Raw genomic sequence first — 23,110 nt, 5'->3', positions numbered from 1 at the left:
TTCCCAACACACACACACACACACACACACACAAAAATGCCGAAATTCCCTGCAACGAATCCGGTAACTACGTTTCGATCATTTAGCCAGCAACATTGTGTCAAAATCGAAGATACGAAAATACGCGCCATTCGGGTCGTATCGGAATTGCGTGAACGATACCAGTTGCTCGATTATTCTATCGTTCGTCCTTTTTTACTCGATGGATTCCGGTTATTCCATACGATATCTCATGAAAGTATTCGAACGATATATTTTACGTGTCTTCGAATAGACGAAATCTTACGAATATATTCTACGTGCTGTACGAAGTTTCTTGAAACATCAGCACTGTAACAAGACGGAACTGTTACGATTAGACTGTGAACTTTTATGAAAATTCATATTTTTGAGGACATGAGTGAGAAAGTAGGAACATCGGTGGAAAATTAATTTTACCTACCAAGAATTGTAGAAAACGCTATGCTTTGCATATATTTTGGATATATATTTTTGTATATCGTGTGCGTCTTGCGCAATTCCCTTTCAAATTCCATATAAATGCACAAAAACCTGCACTCCAGTTATTATTATGTCGGTGCTTTCTTTCCTTCTAGATATTTTATATCAATCTCAAGATATTTATCAAGATTATCAATGAATTTCAAGATATTTTATATAATAAAATTAAATAACAAAATTGTATTATAATTATATATAATAAAAATACAAATTTCCTACGATGAAACGTTAGGATACCTTCGCCAACTACTGCACGCTACCAACTCAGGATCGAAAATTACGATATACCCTGTATCAGGCTAACCTATTCGTGTTACAATGTTGCGTTTCCTATTCAGACGCGCGCCATTTATACTTCTCACGCCACGTCCAGCGATAATCGAGTGTCGTCGCGTCAGGGTGAGTCGTTTCGTTGGATCATCGCCAGTCTCGACGAGACTGTGCTGCGCAAATTGCATCTGCTCGAGCACGCCAAATTGACCATGAACCGAGGAAAAAACCGGCGATTCGGGAAACATAAAGTACCAGCAGTTCCCGGTGCGCGTGATCTCGTATGCAGCCTCGTTTCATCATCGAGTCACCGTCGTCGTTGAGACAAACAGACGATCATCACGGCGGATGCGATTTTACACGTGCATTTATACGACGAGCATTTCCGACTAGACCAGCGTTTTCCACGCGCGGACTAGCGCCGTTTCTCCTCGTTAACACCACGCGATAATAATTATTCCACGTCGTACCGGTAATTACACTGGGGATCGCGACCAAGCAGCCAGACAGCCGGACAACGGGAGAAAAAAGGGAAAATCTGCAGCGTGAATTTTTCTGTTCGGACTCTCGACACGGCGTTCTACTTTCGGCTTTTTAATGATTTTCGATAAATTCGTGGGGCTGGCTTCGAAATAACGATCGAATCCCGGTAACCAGGCCTCTATAGCCCATTTGAAATTCATATTCCCCGGGGACGATGGTATTTCACAGCTAGTGGAACCGACCTTGTGACATTGATGGGATTAATTATGAATTTTCGAAAGGAGCTTCCGATCGGCGAGGAATTGACCCACGAAACCGGAACGAACATGTACAAGGGGTGATTGATCGACGCGTATTATTACGCGTGTTACGCGATAATCGAAGCTCTTAGTCGAGACATCGTAATTTTGTTAATTAAGTCGTGATCGTGAAGCGAATCGAGTTTTCCAGTTTCCTGAGTGTCGTGTAATAGCGGAAGGCAGACGACGACAACGCGGAATACACGAGCCTTCACAGCCAGGCAAATGCGGATACATACACGTTAAACTGATTTATGGTCGCGACACCTTTTCAAAATTTGCATTCGACCGACCGTGAGACGAATGAACGTCCTGCTGACTGGCAGCGTGTGAAAGGAGCAGAGAGAAGGGAATAGAGAGGAATAGGCCAGGGAAGGGTTAAACCAGGCTAACGGAATAAGCAGTAGCTTGATAGAAGCGACGCGATGACTGTAAAAGTGCATCGTGCTCGTCAGATGGATCCGTTTATCCGTATACTTCTGAAGAAATTAGATTCATCCCATGTAAACACCATGGCTATTGATTTTCAGGATTTCCTATATGTCAATAAAGTCTCTAATCTCAGATTAAAAGAGGAACAAGAATGATCAGAAAGCGAGATTATTCCTTAGCCTCAAAGGTTAATTCTTGAAAATCTAATGTTGACTTGTTTTTTAACAATTAATTTAAATTTGATATCTGGTATTTATTTCCCATTATTCCGAATATAAATAATTGTATCGCGTAGCGTACGATTTGGAAACACGTTTTAAAGAAATAATTTCAGTATATTCGTAGTGTATCAAATACTTGTGTGACTTTTACAAAATGCATATTTTGCAGTAAATATTCTGCAACCCTTATGTAGTTCGTTATACCTTTGCCAGTTTGTTTCAAACTGTACCAAGGTAACCGTAACAGTCCTGTCGCGTTACAATGCTAACGAAGTTATACAAACTTTTATGTAGCACCCATCCATAAAAGTTTTCCACGTTAAGTGATCAAATACTTTCGTGCCTCGTTCTCTATACATATATTCTACGTCATTATAACCCGTCTACAATACTAATAAAGCATCCTGTGTTCAAGTTCAATCGATAAAAGAGGGTGACAAAAATGAAGTTTTTTATTACACCAACCAAAGTCTAGCATTAATGAATATTCTCTGCAACAGAATCATCGACAAGCATCAACTTCCATGGATCAGCCTGCCATAAAACCAAAAATAAAGCAGTAGAGAAGATCGACCACGAAACCCTTCGTCTGTGAAACAATTCGTCGAAAGGTCGGTCGCATATCGTGGGCTAAGCCGTAAAAAAGGAATCAAGGCGACGCGATCCTCTTTACGGGGCTGTAAAGCAGCGACTGACTGTTGGTTGCTGGCGGGATCGCACAAAGAATATCTAAATCGGCGTAACCATGACGCCTTGTCTGCTTTCCTCCCGAATTCTTGTTGCCAAAATACACACACGTGCATTTGCAGTATTAGGATTAGGACACTTGTGAAAACTTGAATACATAATTCGCGTAATCTCGTGTTGTACTCGCTTCGTCACGGAACAAACTTCTTTAGTAATCACACAGTCCACTCTTTCCTTTCTGCCACATCAAAAGCTGCGAATAACGAGCTGCTCGTGCGAGAATTTATACAAGTCGCGTTCCGTATGAAATCAGCAGCTGTCCTAACGCTTGTAAGCGGAAGCGTACGTAAAAGGACGAACGAAGGCTGAAATCTACTCAAAAAGCATGCCAGATCGCGCGTTATAATTACACAACAAAGTTCTTTAGCAATCGTACAGTTCGCTCTTACCTTTCTGCTACATCAAAAGCTGCGAATAACGAGCTGCTCGTGCGAGGATTCGCGACGCAACAGTCGCGTTTCGTACGAGATCAGCAGGTGTCTTAATACTTACGAACGAGAGTATACTTAAAAGAATGGTCCGGCTAGAAACGATTCGAAAAAGCTTGGCAGATCGCGCGTTCGTCGACCGATGTGCCTATATGCAGACGGCCGGCAAACAGAGGAATACGTGGGATCGGAATACGAAGTGTCGAAGGGGATAGCGGGTTCCGGAAGAGAAGGCAGTGAGATAGGGGAGCGGATCTCAATGGAAGAGAGGACGATCGTAGAGAGGTACGGGAGCGCCTGCGCCCTCGGCTATACCGAGTTTCTGCGTACGTTTCCATCAGTCGGGTCTTCAACTCCGGACCGCGAACAACCAGTGATCGGGGCCGCGTGACTTGGACGCCGTGCTAACACCCTCTCACAGACCCCTTGCAAGAGGATCAGCGACGCGACGCGCACCGGAAACAAAAGGTTCTCCAGTGAAAGTTTCGATCTTATACCGGTACTGTCCGTGCTTCCGTTTTCCCAACGATTTACGCGGCGAAACTTCCGTTCCCGATTGCGGTCCAAAGTTTCGCGAACAAGTTTTCCGCAGAACTTTCACACACGCTTTCGCCGCAACGAGAATTTTTGTACTTCTCTGTATCTCTCTTTCTCTCTCCCTCTCTCTCTTTCTCTGCTACTGGTAATTTTACACGGTACGCAATAGCGAGCATTGTTTTTTACAAGTCACGCTTGTTCTCCGCTCGAACGATGATGCTCCATTGCAAGTGGTTCACGCGCGACGAAGAACTAATCGGAAATTAACGAGAAAATGCTTCCGATTAGCAATTGAAGTAGAACGATTGTTAATTGAAATTGTGATCGGGGAAGCTTGGTAGTTTCATCGGCTGGATTTCGATCGTTTGTAAATGGCAAAGCAGAGTGATCTCGCCTGCGAATATCTAAAAATTCACGGCGAAGGATGAATCTTGGGAAGCTAGACGAGCCACGAGATCATTGGTCACCTTGTGAAGGAGGATCAAAGGGCGTGATCGTTAACGCCGTTAGCGCTAATTAATCACCTGTCATACAGATAAATATCGTGTATCACGCTGATAACCGGTTACGAAACTATACGACCATGTATGCCGATAATTATGAACAGGCTAACTCATTAGTCGCAGTCGACGTTAACGGCCTCGTTGCAAACGGTGTCGCCTGTTTCCATCGCGTTCCTCCAAACCGTTCAATTGTTAATCGGATTTATACTCTGTGACACCGTACGAAAGAACGCGGTTACACGGTAATTGCCTTTGAGAGCGATTAGATTCCTTCGGAATCAACGAATCGAAATAGATCGAGCGAAAGAGAGAGTGAGAGAGACAGAGAGAGAGAGACAGAGACAGAGAGAGTGACAAAATTTCAAAAGCGTCAAACGATAAAATCCTCGCGTGTTTCGACCCTCAACTCTTTTTTTCCATCCTCGGATTGCAGTAATGCATCGTTCGACTGGAAGCCTCTGCGGAACGATCGTTCGTTCGGTCGCGTGGAAAACCTCATGAGAGAGAAGATCGTGCACGCGGACGCAATCAAAGAGACTGGAAAAAAGGTATCCACGTCGGATTGAACGATCCATCATTCGCTACTGGTGTTGGCTGAACCAGAAAGATAGGCGGCCTGATCGAGATAGAGGGAGAAGGAGAGAGTGAGAGAGAGGGAGAGAGAAAGAGAGAGAGGGAGAGAGAGAGAGAGATAGTGCAACACGCAAACAGGAGGAAACCATCCTCCCCTAGCTCGGAGATTGCGTAATTAATCGCGAGACTTAATCGAGTACCGAATTAATTGGGACAGATTTACGATCGAGGTCTGTGACAGTGGACCGCGATACCGTCGACGATCATGAAGTATCACCAGTGCGTGCAGATGACCGCGCGGCGGTCGCAAATGAAAAAGACCGCACGGGAGCGTGGTTCGATCCGACAACGTTAAAGGGACACGGATCGTACATCACCGTACCGTCCCGGAACACCGGTTCCACCCAATTCCCAAAAAGGAAACGATCGAGCAAAACGAGTTTTTCACGCTCGACCTGCACGACCAGCCGGCCATACGTTTCGCCTCTGCCTTGCCTGTCCATCTTTTCACGCTGCTAATTAATTTTCATCCTTTAGCGCACTCATGGTAATCACGCGGTGTTCAACGACAACGGCCAATGACTGACAGTGTTTTGAAAAATAAAATCACGAAGATCGTCGCGAGTCGCGTGGTTCGTGGTAACGAGCTGAAGATACTCATCGTGGATTCGCGAGGCCAAATAATTTGGACAGAGTCAAGACCCTCGAGTCCCCAACGTGCTTCAACGTAATTAGCAAACAGTCACCGCCAAGTGTTTCCGCGGGAACAGTTCAATTTCCTCGCAACATTCTCGCCCTAGGCCGAGATTCTGACCAAAAGCCGGGATCTGGTCGTCGAAGCAGGCACTGTGCAAATTGTAGCCTCCGAAAGGGCGGTTGCCTGATTCCATCAAGCTCTTTATAACCTCTCGAGGACCAAGAAGAACTGAGCCGATCGATGGGGACGAGCTTCGAAAGGTAATTCGGTGTGGCGATTATAGGAAGGAAAATTGGTGGTTGAATGTCTGTGAAAGGAAGAAATTGGCTACGATTTTCGAGATCTTTATATAAAGATTCGAGATGCCGATGGAACGAGGTGGCCAGTTAAGTAGGGAAAATTCGATAAACGCGCATCATCGTTGAACCACGGGTTGAAACTTTTCGTTAAAAAGTGCATTCCTATCGGGGCCGCGCCACTGCGGGGAAATTAAAAGCAGTCGACGCGCATCCTGTGGCGAACGGACGTAAAGATAAGAAGAGGACAGTGCGCCGGTGGTTGTATAAAAAAAAAAAGACAATGCTAAAACGCCGCCAGAAATGCGAGCAGAGAAAGAAGCAGAATAAACGATTCGTGGAACTTTTTTAACTGAAGTATCGAGTACTGAGAACAAAGTTAAATAACGGTGACATAAAAAGTTTATCAGCAACGACCGCGTAGTTGAACCAACAAAAGATTCGCTAAAAAAGTTTGTTAACCGAACGATAACACACAGGAATCTACAAAGATGCACGAACGCGAATGTCCAGAGGACAAACAGAAGTTTAAGAAGAAAAAGACCTTATGATCTGCAACTGTCAAGAACGCTGTAGTAAAAGCTTAGTGCGACGATAATAGAACGGAACTCAAACGACGTTCTCGGATCTGTAACTGGACGATTGGAAATTTCGTGTTCGCTGAGAGTTACGTTCTACTGCCGACGAGTTCCGTGAGAATGAATCGTGACGAGTAAGAAGGGTGAGAAAACGGTAACGTCCGAGTGAAAAGGGGCCGAACACGACAAACGGGAAATTGTAGAATCGTTGTTAGGAGGGATATCCTGCGGGTGAGCCGGTCAGCCGACGGTGATGGCATGAGGACATTAGTAAGGAAGAGCTGCGGGTCCAGCGAGGAGGAGGATGAGGATGGTGGTGGGCGTGATGGTCCTTGGTCAGCTACTGACGAGGATTTTGCTCGCTGCCCACGCAGGAGATCGACTCGCGGCAGCTCGCAGAATTCTCAGAGATGTGCCATTGATAGACGGGTGAGTAAAAGGGAAGATTGCTCTAAGATTGCAATTTTACGATCCATACATTTTTCTACTATAAAGAAAGAAAGAGAGAGAGGCAATTTGAAATCGACAACTCTGTACGATATGCAGGTAGCTTTTCTTGAAAAACAGTGCTAGTTTCTATAAATAAAGATTGGAAGATTTTGAGGTTCGATTTTGGGATTTACCAATTTGACGAAGAAAAGGAGAATGACGAAGCTTGGAATCTGTAGGTTTTTAGAAGTTTACACGAAGTTTCACTAGAAAGTAGTACTAAATAGAAAGAGGAGAATAAAGTCACATAAATGTAGCTCAGTATATATTTTATTGAAATAGTTATCACTAAAATACGACATATGGAATTAAACTGACTTTCTTTTTAATAGTACGTGATTATTAATTATTTTATCTGAACGATGGTTATGTCAACGAGAACCGTGTATGCTAGTAACGTGTCCCTAAATAGTGGATTATTTTAAATAGAACGATTGTTTAATCATTCGGAAGAAAATTGATTACGAGGCAAAAATTGATACGCGTCAAGGATTAATGTAATGAATTTGTAATGCATTCGGTGAAATTAAAGGAAATCGATAAGAAGTTCGTGATGTAATAAATTAAATTTGTCACAGACGTCAACCATTTATAAGAATGGGCGACAATTTAAAACGGGAATAACTTGAACATCGCCAATCTGTTTTTATGCTTTATCGAATAAAATGTCAGTTCGTTCTCATTTCATATTTTTGTTGCAATTAAATTGTGAATATTTATGGCTTTATAGAAAATATAAAAATTCGACAAATATATAGAATGCATAGAACGTGGAAAAATACACAAAATATCTAAAGTACAGCGAAACAAACATCTACCTACATTTCATCTCCTTAATTAAATTAATAAATAGAAATGTGAATCTACACAAGCATCTGCGTTCTAATTACAAGTTTTTAACAAAGCATTCGTGAATCTACAATTTATATGACATTCTCTAACTTTTATTTGTATAATATTCTAACACCGTTCTGTGTGAACACCTGAGTTATCCTGTATATCATAAAACAGCGTGATTCGATCGTAGTGAAACGATTGCAAGTGGAATTTAAAACGAGGTATACATAGGCGAGTTCGCGTTTAGGGATGCTAACGTTGCCTGTAGAATCTACAGAGACCCGTTCCACCTCTCCAGCCCTTGGTACTTGAATTTTTGGCGTGCGTCTCGTAAAATTGTTGAAATTTTAATGAATAACTGAAAACTCTAGTGTAATCGTTAACTCGAGTGCTCTATTGAAGCATCGCAAGGTACGAATTTATAGCCAGCGGAGAACAATGTCGTCGTAACGACGCGCATGGACGACATTCTATAGCCGAAGCATGCCTCTAATTACACCGGAATTAAGCTTGAAAGGAACGTCGTCCGCGTGTCCTGTCCAATTTGCGATCGAGCGTCGAATCGTCCGAAAACGCTTGCTTTTCCATCTCTCTACGGAGGGCCAAACTTTCCTTGGATTCCACAAACGAATCGTTTCTCAATTTCGTAGCCATACATCGTTGCCATCCACGAAATCGAATCAGTCGACGAAAGTTTATTTTCCACGTCACATATTTCTATCGTTCGGTTTTTTTGATCAACTCGTCTCTACTTTTTCTTGTTTCTCCAAATTGATGAATTTTGCCGAACAATGAAAAGGAAAAACGCGCGAGCAACCGCAGTAACTTCCTCGCGGGAAAATAGAGGAGCAAATTGTTTTTCGTTGACACGATGTAAAATTCGTTACGCTAAAATTTCAGCGACAAACGTGCGCCAGAGTTTCGCAGAAACTCGCCGATGACAAAAGAAACGCGACGCTGTTTTTGATACGATCGACCGCGAAAACCTAACACGCTGCAACAACTCGCGCACAATGCGCAACGTCCGCCCACTGCGTACGAACAAACACGCGGACAAGAACGTACAAGCGATTAAAGGGTGAAATATGAAAATAGTATCCGCGAAGAGATTTTGTGACGATGCGACTTAAAATCGTTCCTTTATCTCCTCTGAAGGGAAGAAGAGCCGCGATTCGATTCGAAGAAACTCGAGAGTCGCGTGTTTTGTTTGTCAGAGGTAATGAGAAAGTTTCACGAGTGCGAAAGAAAAGACGTTAATGAAGGAAGAAAGAGAAAAAGGAAGCGGCGAAGCGATTGAAGAGAGACGGCGAAGACGGAGAACGAAAGGTGTGAAAGGAATAAAAGCAGGATGAAATTTATCTCGAGGATGGCCAGTGGCTATTGGTCTTCCGCTTTCTCAAGTTACCTCGAAGTAGATACGAATTTCCACTTCTCGTGGCTGTGAAACAATGCCTCGTGTCTCCTTTCGCTACTTCCATCCGTATACGTCCCAGCGCCTGCCTTTGCGTATTTCGTCGGCACGCGACTCTATCGATGTGTCTCGCCTCTCGATAGCCTCTCGAATCGAAAAGCAACAATGATCCCTCGTCGTCGTAAAATTTCACTCGAATGATCCATCGAAACCAGGCAAAGATCCCTTCTGCTTCGAACAACCAACGGCAGTTTTCGTTCGTTCCACGGTGTGGTGTATTTGTAAACGTAGAAACAATTACAAAGCAATAAAAATTCTTTCGAGTTGCTTTGCACTTAGATAGGCGAGCCGACTATCGAACTGTCTATCGATGTATGTCTTTTTTTTTCTCAAAGTATAGATCTGTCACTGTCGTACAACGACGTTTCTAGAGACCTGTCAAAAATAAGCCAACGAATCGTGGTAAAGACGAGAGAAAGAATGATTCTTTTGTTGGTGCAAATTACGGTCTTCTCTCCGTCAGCCCTGTCGACCATGGGCAAGGAGAGAGTCTTTCATCCCCTGGGCGGCGATAGAAATTCGAGAAGTCCTCGGACGTATCGTCTCTATAAAAGGGTAGCACCACGGGAGGAAATGGAACACGAACGATTTCGCCGATTGTCGACGACCCGAAGGCGATTCGTTACCGATAACGAGTGAAAGCCTCGTCGAGCCTATTGTGCCCTGTATAATAGTTTGCATTTTTCCTCGGCAAAGGCCACGAAAAGAGTTCACAAGGGCTTACGTAACAATCGTGCGATGAGCATCGCCCTGTTGTTCGCGAAACCGTAAAAATGGATGAAACCGTTCGTCGGAATTTTCGCGACTGGCCAATTCGTGTATCGTGGCCGAGCTTTTTCGTTCATATGCGAGAAACGTACGCGGAAACAAAGAGTCGACGGTTGTGTTTCGCTTCATTAAAAAAAAAAAATATATATATATATATATATGCGGAAAATCTCCAGTGACTGTTCTCTACGTTTTCGTCTCGCTCTTCGATAAAAAGGACAAAATATTTTTTTTCATCAGGGTTATTATTGCCGTGTTTCCGCATCAGATATTCAATTAAAACGTACACAAACGAGCGTTCGAGTGGCGACAATTCGCGTACGAGCCAAGGAGCCAGAACAGACCGAGCAAAAATTCACGAACGTTGCTTTCTTCTGCGGAACATTTAGGCTCCGTAATTATCGCTGGTTGCTTGTACGCCTATTAAACCGTGGTCCGACAACTGTTTGGTGAACGAAAGCGGGCTCGTTTTTTCACCGGAAACGAGAGATATTCGCAAAAATATTCCTCTGCGAACCTGATAACTCGCTTGGACAGCAGCCTGTAATTACGTCGTTCAACGACTCTGTTTATAACGTTCATTGCCGTGCGGAAATATTTAATTACCTAGGCCGTTCCGTGCCGCTGGACCGCAAAAGGTGGGCCGACTGGTCTTCCACTGGGAAAGGAAAGGGTGCAAAGCGGTTTCCACGCCACAACCCTTTTCAAATGTTCTTTTCGGGAGAAAGAACGTATGTACTAAGAAACTACGGACCATAGACGTTTCGGTCGTTTCAGATACTCAACTTGAGCGAAAGACTCGCGAGGTTTTCACAAAAATTCGGATAATTTTCCAAATGTTCACCGACGCTTTTAACCAAAATTGAACTCTTTCGCTGTGCTGTTAAGATTTCTAACCGTTGTATCGAATTACTTGTTTCAAAATCTACGACACGATGGATCAAGGGATAAATATTAATAATTTATAGGTCGGTGTGTTTTATCACTTGTGTTGTGATGTTACTGGATAGTTGACATTGAAATTCCACGCTTTAGACACTTTCTTAGCCAACAAAACTTTTTTCAATCCAACAGATCAATAATCCTGTCTTCGTCTATTAAAAAGGAAATACGAGACGTAGCTGATTTCTCGGATCAAAATTTCCTTCCCGAATATATTTCAAAAACTTGAAATTTATGCATAATTGATATAAATGTTGTTCGTAGCAACTGTTTCTATATTTCCTTTATAAAACGAAACATGATAAATATAATAATATAGACAATCTGCGTGTAAGGAAAGTTTCGTCGTTTTAATGAACAGTGAGCAGATTAAGATCTTTCGAAGATTTTCGACACGCGAGATTTTTAACAGAAGACAAAGTGACAGAGATTTTCTATACCGCGGAGCAACAAGTCTTTACCTTGAGTCATGAAGTAAGTTCGACCTAATCGGTGACTTGATCGTGAAGATTGAAATCGTAGACGAACGCGCACGAAGAATCCCACGACAAAGAGTAATATAGCCCGAACGAGTGAAAGCTAGTCGTTGAACGTTATCATTCTTCTAGAGCACGTGATACTAACAGAGTTCAAAGTTGCGAGTTTATCGCGTCGACGTACGGTCGTATCCGCTCAACGGCGCATAAATATATAAGCACACGGATAACGTACATGCAGAACAGGGTGCAAGTAGCGTCCAGGATGATGCTTGAAGCTTAAAAGCAGAAAAGGAGATTTAGGTCGTCGCGGAGTTGGCCAAGTTCGCGCAGAATCGACGAAAGTGGATGGAGGAACGCCTATATGCCTGTCGAAGTCCGGATATAAGTCCGAGTTTACCTTGTTTATAATTTTTTTTTTTTTTTTTTTAATGGAAGAGAATATTTTAGATGGAAAAGAATATAAATTAATCCCTTAAATATGTATACGTGGATTGATCTAGCCGTAAGTAGTACGAGCTTTAAAATGCAAATTGGATTTCAAGTTGTAAATATAGTTTATCAAGTTATATATAAATGAAATCGATCAAATCTACTTCTCACAGATTTTTCAATTTTGGTATCCGATATATAATTAATGCTCGATTACTTAAAGACGAATCATTTGCTTCTATATAAATGAAGAAAATATTTAAACAAAGGAAATATTTAAAAGTAATATTGCAACGTTATCGAAGTTGATCGATGCGCCTTCTGACGTTTGCTTTCAATTTTTCACAAAAATTCCTGCGGTAAAATCCCCTGTCTTCTTTTCTGCTTCATAATAATCACTGTATGACAAGTATTGCGGGTGAAATATTAATCTTAATTAATCAAACTACAGAGGAAAAACTAATTCTGATAATAACGAATTGACAACGTACGCTCCTGACAAGCACTCGAACACCGTATTATCTTCTATTGCACGTGTATATCTTATCAAATTCCTGTTTCGACGTTCGAATTGCGCTTTTACTTTACGAGCCGTGTACTTTCCAACTTGATAAATTTTATGACCTCGTTATTTCTCTTATACCGCTAATGCGTGAATGATTTAGACTTCTAGAACCTGAGGTTCATCGATTCCTACTAAAATTTGCGTTCAGAAGATAAATCAACGATAGAGCGCGGCAATGTCTCGAAAGAGATACAGACCTCATTATGCGGTCTTTGCCCGGTAAGGATCGGAAGAGGGCGCATACGCGATTTGATATTCTCGACTGCACTCGACGTGATCGTAACCGTATTCGGAAAGAATGCGGTCCGCCAGGCAATGATAACGATCGCAATAGCCATAGAGAAAGATTATCGAAACCGCGACACGTGAGACTACTCGACGTACGATAATATCGGCTCGCTATGGAAGAGAAATTTTCCCGGTTTCCGGAAGCTACGTGGAAAGTGCCATCGTAATGCAATCGAAGGTTTCTTCTAGCATCTGGCTCGCGCGTGCCAACGTTCCACTCGAAATAAGAAAAAGAAGAAGAAAGAAGGACGAAGAATATGCATACGCTATAAATCCTCTCATTCGGTTGGTGCATCGTAGCGAGACTTTGCAAAGCGCTGTATTTCAAGAGTGGTTACCTATCGTGTACGTGGAGATCAGAGTGCAAGCCGAATATTCGCAGACTCACGCGAGCTTTTTTCCCCCGAAGTAGAAATTTATTCGTTAAAAGCGGTCGTTCTAGTTTAAGGAGCCGATACTCATACGTGACCCGTGCAGAAACCTCTTTTCCCTTTTCCTTTCTCTCCTTCCTGTCTCTTTCTTTCTACCATCCTCTCGTCCCTACCGGAGAAACGTTCGAAGCTCGATTTACTTTCGGTGCACTTTCAATCCACTTCAAATCATTCGTGTGTCGATTTGAAACGATTTTCTGCCAGTGTACTCGCGATGCCTCGCCGCTCCAGTTTCCAGACGAAAGGAAATTAGGAAATTGACGAGGAGCTCTTGCTCCCTCTTTCTTTATTCTTCTCTTTTTGATTTCTCTCGCTAGAGTAGTAAAAAAAAAAAAAAAATTCGAATGGATACCACCATCGGTGGTACCTATAGAAGAGTAACACCTTTCGTTACCTTCGGGCGGTAAGAAGCGCTACCTTGAGAACAATAAGACAGTTTTCGAATTGTTTTTCCGACTGACGGAAGTCTGCCAAGTCTATCGACGAAGGTATCTCGCTTTCGATTCGAAACAATGGCTTCTTTTTCGCGCGAGATCTCCTCGTTTTGTCCATGGAAGACACCTCGGGAAAAATTTACGACCGACTCTTATACCCTTAAGATTTTGATTGACTAATCGCAGAGTGGTAAAAACAATGATTCGTCCATTGTATGCCTGTCACAACGACAAATCTTCTAACACGAAGTTAAGACTTACAGTTAGAAATTTCACGAAGTGTCACGCATCAACATCGATATAACCAATGCAGTAAAAAGTGCATGTCTAGATGTCGACTTACACGTATCCATAGGTAACAAACTTTTCTTTTATGTACATTCTGCACACATCGGGTGATATTAGATTGTCCAAAGGTGTCTTTCTTTCGCAAACGTGTTTTTTACAACAGTGCACCTTTATACAAAAGTGAAACCAAGTCTGTGAAATGTCGCGTTGTTTATCTCAACAGAACAAAATGGATCGTACGTAATTCGACAAAATAATATAAAACGTTGTGCGTCTATTATCTCCTCATAAAACGAAAGAAACTTTTCGGACATCCTAATAGAAAGAAAAACTCCAATACGATATTAAACGTTCTAAGCAAACGATTAATAAGATCAGCGACAGCGACTGTAAGAATCTGAGCGATCTTACGTGTGCAAAGAAGTTGCTCTACCAACTGCAAGAGTTGCGAACAGCAAATAGTTAAATTAGTCAATGCAAACAGCAAAGGTAGAACTATGTATTGTCCATCGTGGCTACGAAAAGGATTTGCACAACATTGTATCATATTAATCGATTAAGTCTAAGCATATTCCTACAAACATTTGACACCATCAAAATGAAATATAAAATCTGATGTAAGTAGAAAACAATTGAAATATAGAAAAAGATGCAAAGAAACGTTTCATTGAAAAATACGAATAACACTTTTGCAATCGCCGTTTGTATCGTGTATCTTACAGATATTTCGAATATTATTTTCACGATATTCTATATTTTTCATAGAGAAATATCATTTATCATAGACAAATATAACGTGAATATTATTTGCGTGAAATTAAACAAAACTATCCCGGTGTAGGTCCAATGAATTTTTTACGAGTTTAATTTAAAAAATCTGTTCACTCTGTGATAAACCCGATTCCTCCAGAAGGAAACAACCGCCGCGCTGCACCGGTTGTTCCGTATCGACACACGAGTTCTCTCCGTTCAATTTCATTCGGATAGCTGGCGGGCGTGTCCACTGGTTCGCCAAGGCGTCTGCTTCGGTTCCATTTAAAGATCGTGTGCAAACGCCAGTCGTTTCCACGATAACGACCAATGTGAAATATAAGCGTGTGCCTTTTGCCACTAGCCCTTTCCACCCGTCCGTTAATTCAGCCGATGTAATAATGTCGAACGAAGTTTAAATTTTCACACGTGACTTCGTTCCACGTCGTATCGATCTAAAAATTTCGTGTAAAATCTACGTGTAAAATCTGGCGATAATCGTTCCATTCTCATTACCGAATTATCCACAAACGGATACCAAAATATATTAAACTGTTTGAGGTCCTTCCAGTCAAAATTTAACGACTCGTTTCATGGATATAAATAAGAAAAGAACGTAACACGATTCATTCGAAGATTTATCGAAGAGTTATAATAGAAATTCGAAGTAGGGAACAATAAAGGATTTGCGGTTACTATGCTATAATGCAAGAACGGGTTTACGATCGATGCAATTACGATAGCCGGTTTAAAAACGTTCGCCGTTTCTATCGATAAAATACCGACGAAGAGTGATAAAAAATTCAGTGTATTATCCTAGGAAGTTCATTTTGATTTTATTTCATCTCATAAATCAATTGACTCGTCATATCGGTTCAACGCGCGTATTCAAATTTGTGTAATATACCTCTTTTCCAGGATTACCCACACATAAAACGATATAAAAGGTTTATATTCTTTTTCGCGTTATAACTTTTTCATTTGATTTGTTCCACACCATCTACATATTTTTATATAGCATCCTTTTTTATTTATACCTGCAAAACATTTTAATATAAAATCTGATTAGAAAAGCCTTAGCTGTTACAAAATACATCCTCTGATCAATCTTTCGTTATCACGACGTCTAAGGCGAATTGCAAAACCCCCTGACCCTTCCTTTTATTTTCTTTTCTCTCCCTTTTGTCCCTTCCTCTTCCTTCGCTGCGTCACAATCGCGAAAAGAAAATAAATCTCTCGTTAGTTATAATTTTCAACGTGAAAAAAGAAACAAGATTATCGCACGAAGCCGCTATGCCTGACGTAAGTTCGGCGCGGCAGCTCTTTCGACGAGCGCAAAGTCGCTACAAAAGTTGCTGTCACGCGGCTTTGTTACTCGTTCCACGTCGTTCTAATTAATTTTATTAACGAGCGGTGCAAAACCATCGGCTACGTGGAACTTTAGCCGAGAATCAACGAACGTTCGTTAACGGTTCCGCGGGGCGAGCGAATGGAAAAGAAGAGCCGCGGTAACGATCGAAGTTCCCTGCAGAAAGAACCTATGGCTTTAAGCTTGGGCATTGTACGCCAGCGGCGATGAATAGCAGGCAAAGAACAGGGACAGAGAGGCGAATTATTAGCACCGTCCAGCGAATCCAATTTGTAAGAAAAGCGAAGATTCTAAGGAATCGGTTACCGTAAGATCGCGTTATATCCGCTGCTCTTCGTTATTATCGAATCTACTGGAACGACGTCGCGTCGTGACGCCTCGGTTGGCGCGGTCTGCCCGCGAAACTTCACCGAGGCGATATTATCTTCCGATGCGACTGTCTCGTCGAATGAATACCCGTTGTGGATGGAGTTTCCGTGGAGTTTCATTTTTTATGAATAATGTAGATTCTCAACGCGAATGGCACGTTTCACGACGAAACGATACGGAAATCGTTCACGGTGGTGCCCCAACTCGTTCCTTTTCGATTTACGACGCGACAACGCGATTGAAACGCAACCAGACAGAAATCGTTTCGCGAGAATTGTCGTTAAATCACGAGACAGAGGATTAACCGCCTAATCTATCGAAGTTGAAGGGTAAAGCGGGATGGTTACTAGATGAACAACAGGAAACAGAGTTACTTTGGCAACCTGACGATGAGGTCGCCAGAGGCAAATAGCAAGCTACGTACAGAGGTTAATTTTCGGTATAACCGGCCCACGATACGCGGCCACGAACCCTGCACGTCTGTTTGCCACCAATATATATGTAATACGTACACCGGTAAAACCGACCACATGAACAGACACCAACTTCTGACGGAGTTAATGTAGCTGTAACGTGTAACTCGATTTCGCGGAGTTAGTCGAAGGCGTCGATGCTGTCTTACCGAGTCCACGCTACCGAGGCTTCGTACTCGTAAATCGGATCATGGATCTTGGATTCCGAAACGTGACTTAAAACTTCACGTCGTGTCACGATCCTACTGTCTCCCTAGGTACGCGTGTCTATTATGAGACAGATAAACAAGGATAGACAAAATAAAGTTAGGAACGTGTTCGGAAATGTTACGATAGTTGAACATCGTATAGATCTAAAACACTTCTCAAAAATAGCAATCATAGTCCGTGTCGTCGTTAGCCCGTGTCGTAAATCTAAAGTGTTAAACCAGGATCTATATAACTATTGAGATATGTATAATTTTGTGTGCTAGACTAGATTGGCCGCGTAGTAGTGACACACGTATGTGAATATGAGTGTGTGGAAATATGTGTGTGCGCGGCGTCTCGAAAAATAGACGAATGTAACTGTTCCATTGGTAGTGTGGTATGGAAGATGGCGAGACAAAGAAAGTGCTGCGACGCGTGCAAATGTATATCGACGAAGATCCTGGAAATCGTTTATTAAATAAATCTAAAACTATTTTAATATGAACCTAAGTGTAACCTTAGTGTTCCTTTACTTTTATTTCGACGATTAAGATCCACAATTCTCAGCAATAACAAATGTCGTTCTTCTCGCTGATCTTTTCGAGGAGGCTGAAGGTTTCATGAATTGCAGAAAAGAATGACGCGAAGAGGAGTCATCCCATTTAACGTGCCTCTGAACGAAACGATGTAATTACCGAATATTTATGTAACACGCGTGACATCACCGCCATTAAAACCGTGTGTAATTCATTTAGCGAGCTTTGCCAGGTATGATAACCACTATAATGTCACGCAGATGTAACGGTAACGACGGCGATACACGATTCCGGCACTCGCGCGAACTGTAATAGCTTCGTTAAATCGCTATACGTAGATGCACTACCGTCCTTTAGTGTTTGCACACCTCGTGCACGAACGATCGACAGGTTAATATTTTTATTATAATTTCAAAGTTACGATACGTTTAGCCTACCTTTAATTCTTTACCTCTTCCTGCAACTAAAATCAAATACGTGTACCCTGCTTGATCGTAACCGATACAAAGAATGTACTTGCATCATTCTATTTTCACACCTACCTGTAATTTATGGCTAACAATTAGTATAATTTAATCTTATAGAATATGATCGCAAACATACATTTCAATTATTCAAAGATTTCAACGTTAAACAGACACGTTTAAGGATCGTACAAGTTTGGAGACCAAAATTGGATTAAAAAGCTTCGTTTGAAGTATCGTTTACGTATGTGCGATGATTTGGAAGCGTCCAATTACTTATGGTCGATAACGCAGCTGTTAGGAGGTGTGTAAGAGGAAGTGAACGACGAGAAAAAGGATTACAAAAATAAATTTTTACGATGTTACGGGTATTACCCGTGGAGGAAGATGCGGAAAAACGCCAGTTGTCTGTTGGGGATCCGAGAGGAGGCAACTTTAAAAAGGCAGTAACTAACTTTACCGTATAGCCGGTGGATTTTACGCTGGATTAAATTTTATGATTCCGGGCGTGCCGCACGGCGACCACCGCCGAAATAGTACGGGTCTGCGGCTAATCGCCGAACAAATTAAAGCATAGAAGAAAACCAGCGGCTAATGCGCTGCCAGCTAGACGCTAGTTTACGCGAAATCGGAGACTGGAAAAAATCGCCAACTGATTCCCTTCCCACCTGGTACTATGAAATTTTCTCCCTCGTAACTTGTCTGTTATTGAACGATTTAATTCCTTTGCAAGAATGAAATTGAAGGAGGCAATGTCGAAAGTTTCATCTTGGAATACATTTGACGTGGTAACGAATAAGATCGAAATAAAATTAATTCGTTATTTCTGGAAATATACGAAAAGGAGTTAAGTGTAGCAGAACGTCGGACTAAGTAGATTCGGTATTAATTCGATGCTTTTAATCTTCGGTTGTACTCGTACATTCGTACGGCTAGATATATACAGAACAAATAGAATATAAATAGCTGTAGTTGAAGAGAAAATAACATTTAACAAAAATTGTATCTACCGCGTATCTGTGTACCGAATACCATAAGAATCGAAGAATATCATAGGAAACATGAATCATGGACCGATGCCTGCTAATCAGTTAATTTTTGTGAAACGTCGAACAGCAGAAACAGCTAATTAAATTCTGGAAATAATCAAAGCGACGAAGGAGGTCGTGTGCGTTTTGAACAGGCGATAGGCTCGACTCGGTCTACCAGACCCGGAAGTCGTATTTGCATGCCTAGTGACTGCCACTGCCACCAGCAAACGGAATATTCGCCATTCGTATGCATATCGAGCCCAGCAACCTTATCGCGCTTTGCCAATTAACTCTCTCCGATGAAAACGTATCCTCCCCCACCTCTTCGCGTTCACATGTGTACGTACCTACACATAAAGCTTCGCACCACCCTTTCGACTTCTCTCCGACGAAAACGACGAAAACTCGGCGGTGCTTTCGTGAAATCAGCTTCGTGGATATCAGTCTCCTCTTAGACACGTGTTGTATTCGTTGAATATGCATGAAGGGCTAATGTGAAAATGCTTCAAAAGTACAAGCAGGTGACGTTGACTAGAAAATCACGACTGATCTCCGGTCGGAAGTCTTTGGTCTCCGTTGGGAAAGAGGAAATACTAAGGGGAATGGAAGATGCCGCGGCGGTGTTATCTCTTTGGGTGGATTTTCTTCGTGGACGGTGTAATTAGGGCAATTATGTTGAAAAAGACGTTCGTCGAAATCGTCGGCCGTCGTATCCAATTTTCGTTCGGGCGACATTGACGAAGATCGACGAAAGAATTTGGCTCGGGTGTAATTTTGGCCACTCTTTGTACAGCCGGAACGTAATTAGGGCAATCATGCTGGGAAAGCAGCTTTAATGGAGAACGATAAAACGAAGAAGCAAGATATCGGCCCGAATTTTTTTCCACCCTTCTCTCGCCGTGCGCCGGGCGATCGATGAAATTTACCGCGGCAGAGAAAAAGGAGGAAGAGGATGGGAAAAAGGAAAAGGGAAAAAGAATAATTCGGTCGGCTATGACCAATAAGCGGCGGAATTTTTACGACACCCTGTTATCGATGAGCGCAAACACGAGCCTGGCTGTCAGCCAACCTACCCCAAACACTTCCCTCGATCGTCCATCCTCGAATACCGATGCTTATCACTCATTTTAAAAGATAATTTTTACAAACAGAATCGTCCGAATACCGTCCCGATTCTAGATTCGTTTAGACGCGATGGAAAAAAGGATCAAACCAGTCAGAGCGGATTTTACTTTCCGTCTCTTCGGTTTTCATCGTCGATAGGAATGTGGCGGCACTCGACAGCACAAATACCACCACTCGACACTGACTAACACCGGACAACGACAGCGCAGTGGTTAGCATCTTAGGTTACGAACGTTCGGGACCCGGGTTCAAAATCCCGGCGACCGTAGTCCGATTTTTCTTCCACGATTCTTAAATAGGAAGAAAATACAGCAAGTAGCCCAGCAGCGACACACCTACCCTCTCCAGTCTACAAGCCAGCAGTAGCGCACTATCGCCACAAACAACTATACGTATACACCTCAAGAAGATCACATGACGCACGGTTGATTCGAGCAAAACTCGCTCGATCAAAAATTCAAGTACGTCGATCGTTCATCGACCGGTGAATATATCGCGCCAATAACAAATGACAACCGCAGGAATGGCCAAAGCTGTCCGAGCAAAAATTTGCGACATTGTGTCTGCTGGTGGAAATGGTTGCGCAAACAATCTCGACGCGTCGTTCCACTGTTTAATTAATTGACATTGCGTAAAAATGCAGAACAAATTTGAAACGCGCTGGCAAACTTTGCTATTTACCGATCGATTTGCCGGCTGATTCGCTCGTACGATTTTTCGCCGTCAATAGCGACCTATCCAATTTACCTTCACGTACACTTTAATTCCCAGTATAACTATTTTAATCGTCTTTCGAAACGTCCATTAGAACAGTTTCCGTCAGTTTGTAGTTCCGTTTAGTCGAACACTTTTTAATCCACAGTCGCATTCAAATGGAAACCCCGCGCCGTTTAGCGCTTTTGATTACGTATTTATAAGCGTATCCTGCGTAATAAGCGTACGTACTTCGTCTCATCCAATTCACTTCACTGTACGTATGCGGTCGCACGTAGCGACAGTATCAAACGATCCGGCTCTAATGCTTATTGGTTTTCCTAATTATTACCAAGCCGCGTTCCGGCTATTGGTCGGATCGTTCGTATGTCGCTTCATGCACAGACCCGAGGCTAACCGCATCCGGCGAATATAGTGGCGGAGGCTTAAAGGTTCAAAAACAGAATACGACGACGCTGTTTGAAATAAGATATTCTGAACTTTATAAACTTTATTAGATGAGACGTCGAAAACTTATTTGCTGTTTGAATTTTTTTCTCTATAGCGATAAGGAGCGCATAATTTTATCTTTAGAATTAACTGGTCGTGACTAGGACGACGCAATGAACGTGTCCTGACACGTGGAATATCTATAATAATAGAATAAACCAAAGTATCTATGCGCGTATTTGTGTGGAACGTAGACGCGTATGCGTGAATTGAGGAAATAAAAGAGATGGTTCTGACTGTGAGAGTCATTCTTGAGCAGTCTCGAAACCGAGCGCATTATTTAATTCACCTAGAACTTCCAAGACACCGTCTACATACGTTGGATTAACGAACCCTTAATTGCACGTGCACGTGACACACACGACCACGTAGTGACACTCAAGCGTGAATAGAGATAGAATGAGACATCTCGCAAATTCGTATTTTCCTGAATCGGGTAAACCTCTCTTCTCATTTTCGAAGAACTTGATAAAAATAAGACGTTCGATCAGACTATTATATCGTTCGAGGAAAATTTATTTCAAGAGGCGTACAATTTTTGAAGGGAATACAATGTTTGCAAGGAATAGAAACACAAGGACTTTGAACAACTCTCAAACTTCCACTGAATACCTACATGAACTTTAGACTTGGACCGTCGGACTTTTGAACTCTGACAACTTTGCATGTTAGAACTCTACAACTTCGCACTTACGCTTAAGTTATGTTCATTAAATATTTAGTGTTAGCAAATAAGTTTTTATTTATTTGTTATATAACCTGTTTTACGGATTGTACGGGGGTCTTAACACACGCTATAGCGTAGAATCCATTCGATACGACGCAATCCAACCTGAAAATCCAATCACCATTCGGAATAGCTGAGGGTTGGAAAGGAAGCTGCTAGGAATAGAGCGGTAAACAGTCCAAAGGAGCAACGAAAGTATTTCGAGCAAACAATCCGTGTCGATTACGGGTCCGACCGCGCAGAATACAAAGAACGCGTCGCGACAAATAGAGAATACGAATACGAATACGAGCTGGTAGCTAGCGTTCGAACGAATTAGAGGGAACGATTTTGTATGTTTTTAGGATCTGCTGGTGTCACGAGCCAAATGCTTGTAATCGTTAATATCAACATCTGCAAACCTGCTCGATGGTGACCTCTTATTATTGTTATAGTTAGACATTATAATGATAAATAAAACGATGAAAATTAAAGAACTGCTGAGAAAATCCAGTTAGAGTCTGTAACGATTCTAATCAGGCGGATAAGTCATTCGGTTGATTATCTTCGTTATCGGTGATTGGTTCAGCGTTACGAGTGGGCTAACGCTAGAACCATTGGAAGCTTCAGAATGAGCGGTTCGTACGTTTTCGTAGAAATTTTATGGGTTTAAGTGGGTTTTCGAGAATGTTAATGATCGTTCGACAAAGTGTGTATGTGTAATTCGATGGCTAAGAGCCGTAGTGTCAACTTTTCAAACATTCTGCTAATCTTCTTTTCTAGAATAGCAAACGAGAAAAACAGATGGCTCAGGGATTAGAAAGTTAACGTATGCAACAGCTTAGTAAACGTTAATTGATAGGAATGTTTAGAGAGCGAGTTCCCTAGCGAGTCCTTATAAACTTTTAG

The 23,110-nt window shown here is 42.2% G+C and overlaps 1 protein-coding gene across 5 annotated transcripts in view; it reads left to right on the top strand.

Annotated features, from left to right (window-relative positions):
• Positions 1-3,639: 3,639 nt before the first annotated feature.
• The window catches only part of LOC100649987 (dipeptidase 1), a 76,583-nt gene continuing 57,112 nt past the window's right edge, over positions 3,640-23,110 (top strand). Inside the window, exons 1-2 of one of the 5 annotated variants that reach the window (XM_048412779.1) lie at positions 3,640-3,849; positions 5,212-6,994. In XM_048412779.1, coding sequence (XP_048268736.1) covers positions 6,870-6,994 — 125 coding nt within the window. In that variant the 5' untranslated portion in view covers positions 3,640-3,849; positions 5,212-6,869. Of the gene's footprint in view, positions 4,077-4,854; positions 6,995-23,110 lie in introns of all 5 variants that reach the window. The other 4 variants (XM_003393739.4, XM_020868087.2, XM_048412775.1 and 1 more) reach the window with 4 other exon arrangements.

This window comes from Bombus terrestris, chromosome 2 (assembly GCF_910591885.1).
Source record: "Bombus terrestris chromosome 2, iyBomTerr1.2, whole genome shotgun sequence".
Taxonomy (NCBI): domain Eukaryota; kingdom Metazoa; phylum Arthropoda; class Insecta; order Hymenoptera; family Apidae; genus Bombus; species Bombus terrestris.
This window is presented reverse-complemented; position numbering and strand designations above follow the sequence as displayed.